General features: G+C 32.3%; 1 protein-coding gene across 1 annotated transcript in view; it reads right to left on the reverse strand.

Moving 5' to 3' along the window:
- Window positions 1-11,261, reverse strand: part of GC (GC, vitamin D binding protein) — a 39,332-nt gene that overhangs the window by 10,708 nt on the left and 17,363 nt on the right. The window contains exons 6-11 of the mRNA XM_023530902.1: window positions 9,936-10,030; window positions 6,526-6,655; window positions 5,273-5,475; window positions 4,367-4,496; window positions 3,868-3,965; window positions 1,787-1,919 (exon numbers count right to left, since the gene is read on the reverse strand). Of these exons, the coding sequence (XP_023386670.1) occupies window positions 1,787-1,919; window positions 3,868-3,965; window positions 4,367-4,496; window positions 5,273-5,475; window positions 6,526-6,655; window positions 9,936-10,030 (789 nt within the window). The remainder of the gene's footprint in view (window positions 1-1,786; window positions 1,920-3,867; window positions 3,966-4,366; window positions 4,497-5,272; window positions 5,476-6,525; window positions 6,656-9,935; window positions 10,031-11,261) is intronic.

Here is an 11,261-nt window from a genome sequence, read left to right on the forward strand (position 1 = left end):
CAGTGGCCAGGACATGGAAGCAACTGAAGTATCCTATGATAGATGATTGGCTAAATAAGCTGTGGCATATATATATATACACACAATGGAATATTGCTCAGCCATAAGAAGAGATGAAATACTGCCTTTTGTAACAACATGGATGAACCTTGAAATAATACTAAGTGAAATAAGCCAGACAGAAAAGGCTGAAAATCACATGCTATCACTTATACATGGGATATAATCCTAAAAGCAACAAGTGAATAGGACAAACAAGCAGAGATGCATGGACATGGACAATGGACTAGTGGTTACCAGAGGGGAGAGCAGTGGGGAAAAATAAATAAAATGTTAAAAATAAAATGAATTCCAGAAAAAATATAAAAAAAGTATTATAAATGGTTCTTCCTCAACACATGACAAACAATAATAAAACCTGGTGAAAAACTCTCAGCTACCACCAGAGAAGGGAAGAATATATCTTAATATCATGAATTTCAGAAAGCAGTGGGCAAAGGAAGAAAATACTTCAGTATGGCAGATTTGGTCTTAACCCTGCTTCTCTATTCCATAAATGGAATGAGTGAGACAGCAACGTTCTTGGTATTGTCACTAATATCTCCAAATTAGTAGTAAAGTGAGATAAAGTGTTATCCTTATCTCTTGACTCTTCCAAATAATTGAATTGACTCCTGGACAGTTACAGGTCAAATGCACGATGTGAACAAATGGACTGAAGGTATCTGAAAAAGGCTAACATGCTATATGATAGATATTGACTTGGAGGAGGAAACCCTAGTATAACACAATTAACAAAATGTTAGAGAAAGCATAAATTAAGTCTGCTCACAGTGGATCTACACAGCTGAAACTGGGCTCTCCTCCCCTTTCACACCTTCAGTCTACATAAAGATGAAACACTACCAGCCTCACACTCTTGTTTATAGAAGAAAACTAACTAGCTCAGATGCAGTGAAAGGGATACACTAATTCACCTACTATCAGAGAAAAGAAAAGATCCTACTGGAATTGCACAAGGTAAAAAAAAATCTGACAACTATACAACTACATTTAAGGGAGAAGGGAATAAAGAAGGAGAAAGGAGACAGGAATGAGAGGGAGCTAGGGGCTAAAAGAGAGGTTGGTCATAATTAAAGAAATATGAGCCCAAGAACTAATAAATTAGGAAGAGTAGGGAGGGAAATTAGAAAATATGAGTTCTAATTTCTTTATCTTTCACAGTTGGAAGCCAACTGATAGTGTCTAAAAGAATGTGTGTAATTGAAAATTAATCCAACATTTTAATATCGATATTTTTTAACTTTTAGAAAATAATTTATGGTAAGAAATATTTGTGTGACTTTTAATAATTGTATTTTTTTGTTACATTAAAGCTAAAGTATCCCTTTATCAATCTATCTACTGATACCTGTATACATATATGTGAAATAAAACTTTCACAAAATATTTACCCTCGCTATGTTAGATGGACTAATTTCTACTTTATTCTTTTTTTCTCTTCTTTCATTTAAAAAAGCCATTAATAGGTTATGACCTATAGTTTGAAAAACACTGTACTATACTGTCTGTGTTCACAACTTTTTCTTTAAAAGTGTAAAATTTCATAAGTTTTGAAACTGCCTAAATTTGCTTTTAAATTAGCATAGCATGGACACATTTCTCTTTCACTGTAAAGACAACAAAGTTATAATAGCACCAGGAAAAGACTGCCAATAATGAGTAAATCTAAGTGTGTAAGTTTTTAAAAATACTGTGCAGTGATCAGTGGATGGCTAAATCTTACCTCAGAATCACAGTAGAGGGGAGGTGAGTTTAAGGAACAGCACTTGGAGGCAAAGTCTGAGCGCTTGTCAACCAGCCCTTCAAGTTCTGTGGCTGTGGCATCAGGCAATTTTGCTTTTAATCGCTCTGCCAGTCTGAAAGACCATTTTTGTAAGATATTACTTGATGTGTTTTATAAACATTTCTAAGGGAAAATGATAGCCATTTCAGCTATTTTACAATAAAAAAAGGAAAATAGAAATACTTGCACCTTAAGAAATTCTACATATCTGTGCAATTATTTTTAGTGACTCAGTTTGAGATTAGAAAGTGAAATCTATGCCTCTTTTAAGATCATGAAAGTAAATATACAAATTGCTGCTTGAATTTAAGTTCTAGTCTTTCCTCTTTCATTTGCTCAATTATATCAACTTGGATAACTTCCTGTTCTATTTTCCTTGATCTTTCATCTTCTCTCCAGTTCTAAGTTTCAAGATCCTTAAAGAATATTTCCCATATTGGAATTCATGCCACTGTAATGCCTTTTCTTTTCTCTCATATTTTGTACAGTTTTCCCTTCAGTTTGCTTACTTCTCAACTAGCTCTGCTGGAAAATGATGAAACAAAGTCAGAGAACTTTGGTTCTTGTTTTTAGCTCTACTGTTAACCAGCTCTCCAGCTCACTTTCAGGGTGCTGCCAGGATTTGAATTCATTGGATCCTTTTCCAATGAATTGTCTATTATCTTAGTAACTCTCTACCCTTGTGGTAAACAACTCAGCTTGGTTTTATCACTTTCTATTATCTTAGTAACTCTCTACCCTTGTGGTAAACAACTCAGCTTGATTTTATCACTTTCTTTAAGCATAGTCGCCAGCCAAGTAAAAGGCAATGGGAGGTGGATGCTGGGAAGGGACAAGAAGGTTAGGGGGACAAGGTAACTCTTAAAAGCATTCAAATGAGTTGGTTCCAGCTGGGGGAGGATGCAAGTGACTAGAAGGAACTCAGAGGATGGGAAAATTAAGGGATGATGGGATTAGTCTTCATCTTCTCTAATTTCATAATCATAAATGTCAGTTCTACTACATATTTATCTGGAATAGAGATCATATAAATTATCACTTATTTACCTCATGCAATTCGGGAGTTTAAAACTCTGGTAGAGAGCTTAATCTTGCATTATCTGTTTTACATTAATCTACATTATCTCCATAATCTCCATAATCTATTAATTATGCAATTTTCTGGTAACTGGTAAATAACAATTTTTAACTTAAGGCTTTCATGGTTTTTCATTTTCTTTCACAGCATTGTTAAGGTTGACTTCATAGGGGTCATTTAAGGAAGTGTCCAACTTTGGGGCTCTTTGGGTATTCTTTAGAGAAGTCTTATGGAGTTCTATTTGTGCTTAATTGAGCTCTGTGTTCAAGATAATTCGAAATGAATTTAAGAAGTCTGCTTAATGAAATTGAGGATGACATGGTCTTAATAGACATTTTTCAGGAACCCAGTAAAACTGCTTTTTTTTATTACCTATTTTAATGTTAACACCTATTTGTAAAGAAAATTTTCTCTTAATTGAGAAAAATGACTGTTGTAAAACACTATGTATGATTAATTAAAATTTATTTTCCAATTTATAGGGAATACATCCTGGTGATAGGTGATACTATACTTAGTTGAAAGTTTGGGTCCTCTTGTTAGACAATATGCCATTAAGTTAGGTAACATTTTCCAGCAGTTTTATAGTTTCTCAGTTATGTATAGAGACATCTACTGATTGTTTTAGGACAAGAATATTGATAAACTATGGACTAATTTTTTAAAAATCGAGTCTCTGCAGATCTTGTAATTTATGTTTGTGGCTGTGTTCTAATTGACTCCTCACCTGATATACATGATTTCTTTCTCCTCCCAGAAAAGAACTGTTAATATCTTTTTACACAGATATTAAATTCTAACTACTTTTTAAAAATTCTTTTAATTAAATCTCCTCTTTTTATTGCTCACTTAGCACATCTTATGTCTTCAACTATACTTTCAAATCACAATATCAGGCTAATATTGATAAATTTGAAAGATATGACCAGGACAAATCCCTTACTTTTTCTTGTACTCAGTAAATGTGTTTTCTGAATAATCTTCACATAGTTCTTGTCCCTTTTCAATGAAAGAAGATAGTTCTTTCTTCAGTTGAGGGACCTGTAAGAAAATAATTACATAAAAATTATTTGTCTTAACACTGTTCCAGGAGACGTTAAATCAGAATTCTAGTATGAGAGTTTATACCATTGACAACTATTTTCTTTATAAGGCCGGATAGTAAATATTTTAAGCTTTGTAGGCCATATATTGTTTCTGTTGTAACTACTGAACTCTGCCATCATGGTACAAAAGCAGCCATAAACAACACATAAACAATTTGAATTTCATATAATTTTAATGTCATGAAATGTTAATCTTTTTTTTTTTAAAGCCATTTAAAAATTTAAGACCACTTTAGCTCACAGGCCATACAAAAACAGGCATCAGTCCAGATGTGGCCCACAAGCTACAGTTTGCCACCCCTTGATCTAGACCAAGATTGATCTAGAAAATTGTACCTTAGCATTAAAACAGGCAGCAGAATCTTCAGAGTCACAGCAGTCTGCAAGGCTTTTCAGGGTTGGTGCAAGTATTTTACTGAGGAATACTTCTGGAATATGAGTCCTCCTACTTAGTTCAAATGCATACCTGGCATGAGAGAGAGAGGAGATAATACGCTTAATGTGCTTGGGTTTATTTGTGTATATGTATCATGTTTTGAAATTTAACACCTATAACAAAGGCAGAGTACCTGGTTTCTGCATCTTTAAATAAAAAATAAGATTTAGCTAAAACTAAATTCAAATGAACAGATTTAGGATTAAAAGCACAATTCTCATTGAAATCCAAGTTATTAATAGTTGCTTTGAAGTTATTGTGACTAATAACTGAATTAAAGTGTGTACTCTGTATCCATTAGCATACTATATTATACACACACACACAGACACACACACACACACACACATTCAGTTTATGTGATTTTTACCAAATGCATATAGAACTGTCCTTGTGTAATAATAAAATTAACTCTATATAAAGCATCAAGTAGATATTTTACTTGGCTTTTCAGTGAAAATTGATTTATGTAAATTCTTTGATTGTATTATCCTACTACTGTCTATGCATTTACAAAAACAGTATCTAGACAAATATAGTTTCAATGCAGTCTAAATTCTGCTCTCTGATATTGATAAATGATTTTCTGACATGTTAATTTGGGCTACTCGTGAAATATTTTTATGTCATGAGTATGTATATACTATTCATCATGTATGCAACACATGATGTATTTATCTTAATTCTTTTCTTAGTTGGAAGAAACCAGTTACAAGTTTGTTATTTCTTCCCATCTAATTTATTTGTCATTTAACGCTAGTGAATATCAATACTATCAAGAAAAAAATTAGATGAACTCTACTTACTTGTCCGTGGCTTTGGTGTTTCCATTACCACACATATCTTTATTTGTGGGCATCTCGACTTCTGGCAGCTCAGGTGGTTGAGCAGCTGGCGTGAAGTATATACACATAAAAATGTCCATGGGTGTTTTTTCTTGACAGCAGTCATTAAACTTACTATTCTTTGTGGATAAGTTGTCACAAATTTTTATTGTGTGTTCAGGCAGCTACAAAAGTAATTGTGGTTTTATGCACTTAGTCTCCTGGTAGGTCCAATTAAAAATAAGGAAGGTTTACACAGGCTTATTGGCCTCAGCATGATGGATATAAAAGTCAGTGTGAATGCTCTTAGGGAGTAAATTGGTAGAATATTTTTGGAGGGCAATTTGTCACTATACTAAAAGCCTTAGAATGTACAATTTGACTTCTAAGAATTTATCCTCAGAAAATAATTATGGTGAAGAGAAGATTTAGCTACAAGGCTATTAAGGGCAGCATTGTTTAAAATATAAAAACTGAAACAACCTAGACCCAGTGATAGAGGACTGTTAAATAAAATATAGTATATTAGTTAGACAGCTGTAGTACATGCAATAGATACATAGTGGTAGAGTTCCATTAGCCATTATAAGTCAGGTTATAGAAAAACACCTATTAACAGACATATTCTTAATGGAAAAAGACCAGGACAACATATTTATTCCTAAAGAGGTCCACAGACTTGGAGAATGAACTTTGTCTAAAGTAACTGTTCAAATTTGTATTACTTGAAAGATTATATAAACAAAAAATAATGGAAAAATCAAGACGAAGATCAAACTACAACAGATACAATAAAAACATTAGTAGCTCCTAATAGTATAATGGTTGCGATGTGGTCTCACAGACCTTTACTAGGTGATGATGAAAATTATCTATATCTGTACTAATACTATTGAGCATTTGAAATGTGGCTAGTGTGACTTAAATTTTAAGTTTAATTATAATTAAGTAAACATGTACAGCTAATGGATACTGTATTGGGCTCTACAGGCTGACTAAGTTCTTGGGAATCAGATAATGTTTTCTTTGTGTGTGGACTTTGCCACTTACTAGTTGTGTGACTTCAAATTATTGAACCTTGCTAATCTGTTTCCTCGTCTGCAAAATGGAGTTAACAAGATATTTTTTTCCTCAGCTACATGTGAACATCACTGAGATGATGCATGTAAAAAGCAGCTTAAAAGAATGCCTGCTACTTAGTAAATGGCACATGATGATGGCGATGATTCTCTTACCTCTTTGGCCATGCAATCCTCAGAGGTAGACTCACAGCACTTAGAGAGAATTGTGGTAACATCTTCAGCTAGTGGCAAAACATCCTCCAGATCAGCAGTAGGTACTTTTTGTGCTAATTTTATGAGATGGCTAAACAGTTAAAAAAGAATTTGTTAGCTTACCAGATTCTCAGTCTTCTTGGTTTCATTATGAATACAGTCTGGAGGAATGATACCATAGTTTCAATTCTTTGTTCCCAACAGCTACATGGAGCACATCTGCTATGTGATGGATCCTATGTGCTGAAGCTGCTACGCAAAATTCAATCATCCCCAATGAATCTTTTCAGATTTTCAGTACTCATATGCAGCTTCTCTTCTGGCCAGATCTACATAATTGAAGATTGACTTTAAAATGTTAGATCTTAAAAAGGCAATAAAGAAAGCACTAATGTCTTTCTATTCATAAGGCCAATGTTGTGTTTTTGGGCCCCCCTCATAGTCATCTTAAATGTTTTTATAAATTCACTAAGAAACTATAGTGCAGATAAAAGAAGTAATAAAGATCTATAGCCCTAAACCGCAGTTAATAGATGTTGATGTTTTGGTGTGAAACCCGTAGTATTTTAAAATGTTTACAATGTATTAAATATTTTATAAGGATTATGCTGATATACTATTGACATGTTTACCTATTAACATATCAGGAATATGTTCTATATCATTAAATATTCTTTATTTTGGTAAAAATCATGTAACATTAAAGTTACCATCTAAACTATTTTTAAGTGTACAGTTCAGTAATGTTAAGTAAATTCAAATTGTTGTAACAGATCTCTAGAATTTTTTCGTCTTGAAAAATTGAAACCCTATACCCAATAAACACTGATCCTCCCACCTTGGCAACTACATTTTTACTTTGTTTCTACAATTTTGACTACTTTAGATATTCCATATAGCTGGAATTATATAGTATGTGTCCTTTTGTGACTGCTTATTTTGTTTTGCATAATGTCCTCCAGGTTTATCCATATTGTAATATGTGACAGGATTTTCTTCAAGGCTGCATAATATTCCTTTGTATGTATATACATTTTCTTTATCCATTCATCTATAAATGGACATTTGGATTGCTTTCACCTCTTGGCTGTTGTGAATAATGCTGCAACGAACATGGGTGTGCAAATATATCTGATATCTTACTTTGAATTCCTAGGAATATATATGCAGAAATGAGACTGTGAGATCCTATGGTAATTTTACTAATTTTTTGAGGAGGCTTTGTATTTTTCATAATGTCTGTACCATCCTGCATTTCTACCAACAGTGCACAAGGATTTCAGTTTCTCCACATTATCACTAACACTGTTTTCTGTTCTTTTGGTAGTAGCCATCCTAATGAGTGTGAACTGGCATTGTGGTTTTGTATTTCTCTTGTATTTGTATTTCATTGTATTTTTGATTGATGATGTTGAGCATCATTTCATATGTTTGTTGGCCATTTCTTTATCTTCTTTGGAGAATTCTGTTCAGTTTTTATAAATTGGGTTACTTGGGTTTTTTGTTGAGTCGAAGTTCTTTATATATTCTGAACATTAAACTCTTATTAAATATATAATTTGCAAATATTTTCTCCCATAGGTTGCCTTTTACTCTATCGATTATTTCCTTTAATGCATAGAAGTTTAAGTTTAATATAGTCTCATCTATTTTTGCTTTCATTGCCTATGCTTTGTTAATTCCGAGAAATCATTGCCAAATCCAATGTCCTGAAGCTTTACCCCTATGTTTTCTTGAAGTTTTATAGTTTTAGGTCTTATGTTTAGGTCTTTAATTCATTTGCATAATATAAGTTCATTTTAATATATAGTGTAGGTAAAGATTCAACTTCATTCTTTTGCAACTGGATATCAATTTTCCCAGCACCATTTGTTGAAGAGACTGTCCTTTTTCCATTGTGTAGTTTCATCACCCTAGTCAAAAAGAGTTTTTTTCTGAGCTCTCTATTCTGTTTCATTGGTCTGTATATTATTTTATGCCAGTACCACGGCAACTTAATTATTGTTGCTTTGTAGTATGTTTTGAAATCAGAGAATGAGGTCTCTAACTTTGCTCTTTTTCAGGATCATTTTAGGTATATGAATTTAAGATGCTTTTTCTTTATATTTCTGAAAAAAAAATGCCATTGAGTTATTCATAGGAATTGCAATGAATCTGTAGATTGCTTTGGATGGTACAGACATTTTAACAATACTAATTTTTCCAATCCGTGAGCATGGGATGTCTTATTTATTTTGTATCTTTAATTTCGTTGTTAACGTTTTGTAGTTTTTGTTATATATTTCTTTACAATATAATAAACTGTATGGTGTTCTCATATAAATATATCATAATTGATTTAAGTATGCTTTCTAGAGACATTTAGTAAGTCTCTAATTTTTTCATATTGAAAAAAGGAACAGCAATATTTGTAGCTAAGTCTTTGTTCATACTCAATGCTATTTTCTTGGGGGTAATTCCTAGAGACTAATGGACGTATAAATTAATGATTAATATGTAAATATATCCATGGTTTTATATTATAAACTTCTATGCGCTACTTGCCAACTGCACCATCTTAATGCAAAAGGAAAACTAAAATGAAGGTTTAGAGAAAATGCCATTTAGTGTTACAACTACTCAAATGGAAGATTATTTTTAAAGGCCTAATGAGAGTAGTTTTTATTCCCATTAGGGAAGCTTAAGATCTGGTGCCAACATGAAATAAATTCTTTATTTCCATTAAAGGAAAAGTTTGTGGATTGGAGTAGAAGGAATTAAAGAGACTGTAAATACTGAAAAGATAAAGCTGACAAATCCTAGATGTCTGAGGAGATATGAGAGAAGTATAAACATAGATGCTGTCAAAATTAAAATATGGAATTAACAGTAACCATACAAAAATCAACACAAAGGTTACAAAGAAAGTAGCTAAGTAATTAGTATAAATTCATAAAGCTTAAATAAATATTATATAGCACATAGCTTCATATAATAAGAATCCAGGAATTCTCATTCCAAGAAGAAAATGGGCAAAGCAAATAACAGGTGATGAACAAAAAAGAATTTGTTATTACTTTTGTATTTGTAATATATGCTAATATAAATTTTGAAGAAATTATTCCTAATGGTCTATCAGTTTTTCTGTGTGAGTACATGGAATAGGTTGATTAAAAGCAAGTCTCATGTTTTACTACACAGCTTTGTTCCTTATTGTTCATATTCTGTGTAGAGAAAAGAACTAGACCATATTTTTGAGAATTATTAGAACATGAGACTTGAGACTATAGTCTATATCTTCTATTACAAACATTTTCTTAGATAATCCTAATATTAAGAATAGATAGTGCAGAATCAAAGAGGTAAACATACTAATGGTGCTTAATCTTTACCTGAGCCTTGATTTCTCCTTTCTATAAGCAGCATATTGTGAACAGATTCGATTTGACATAATGGTGAGAAGTGATAAATGTTTAATCTGGAGTCTCTAGAAAATAAGTTAGAGAATCTCATTAGATGGTTAAGATCCATTGAAATCAAAGTGTAGGAATGGCAAAAAGAGACCAAATATCATGACTTTTTTTGATACTACAAAACTGAATTCTGACCAAAGAAATGTATTGCTATTTCTTTCTCAGAGGTGGTGGTTTGTTTGTTTTCCCAATTTACAAAATGCAAAAGAAGCATGTTAGAAACTTATTGATTCCAGAATCTGAACTTCTACAATTAAAAAAAAAAAAAAAAAAGGAATAACATTAATAAAAGGGGGAAAGAGCTACGTAATAAATGACACCTACCTCTTTCAAAAAGCATACGGTTGGGCTTGATGAGGTACAGCAGGACCCTACCATAGAAAGATAACTCTTGGTGTAACCGACTAAAAGTGGCAGAGGAGCTTGGCCATAATTAATGGAATAGTCATACATAAATCTGGGGGGGAAAATAGCATCGGTCAAAATGTTTGTAGGAAACAAAATCCACTTTTTCATAAGTATGTTGATAGAGAAAAGATGCATGTTAAGTTAGTTTATAGTTTTAATATCTAAAAATCACTAAGTATTTACAGAAAGAGTCATAATACCAGTCACCTTTAATCATTTTCATTAAACAAAAATAGATTATTTCCTAAATTCTCATGCAGGCTGCTTGAGAGGAAGCATTATTTGTCCCTTTATTAACTTAGTGTCTCAGGTGCATGGCCCACAGTAGCTGCTTATTAATACTGATTAAACTAATTAAAATGAATGTAATTAATGGGTTTACCTTTCATTATTTATCTTTACTGTTTCAGATAATTGTTATGTGTAGGTTTGCTCATTTATTGAAATCTTTTTAATTTTTAGGAGCATAAGCCCCTATGGGCCTAAAAGAGACTCTGAAATCTAGGGCAAAATTCTCTCTGAAAACTTACAGGGATGGGCAAGTCAATCGATTATTGTAAAATTGTGACCTAATTTCAGCCAGTTTAAATAACATTGCTTTTGATTTTTTGTATATATATTTTCAATTATTATTGATTTCTCTCCCTTTTTTTTTTTTTTTCATTTTTGATGAGCAGAGGCTAACATAAAGAATCAATGTATAATCTGGCATCTTATTAATGTTAAACAACAAGAAGGTCAAAGTAATTTGTTCACTTATATAATACATGTGTCATATCACAACTGTTTCTGGGGATGTATTTTTGGAGTAAAGAAAAACATGTTTTACTGACAATT

Source organism: Pteropus vampyrus, unplaced genomic scaffold, assembly GCF_000151845.1.
Source record: "Pteropus vampyrus isolate Shadow unplaced genomic scaffold, Pvam_2.0 Scaffold56, whole genome shotgun sequence".
Lineage (NCBI taxonomy): Eukaryota > Metazoa > Chordata > Mammalia > Chiroptera > Pteropodidae > Pteropus > Pteropus vampyrus.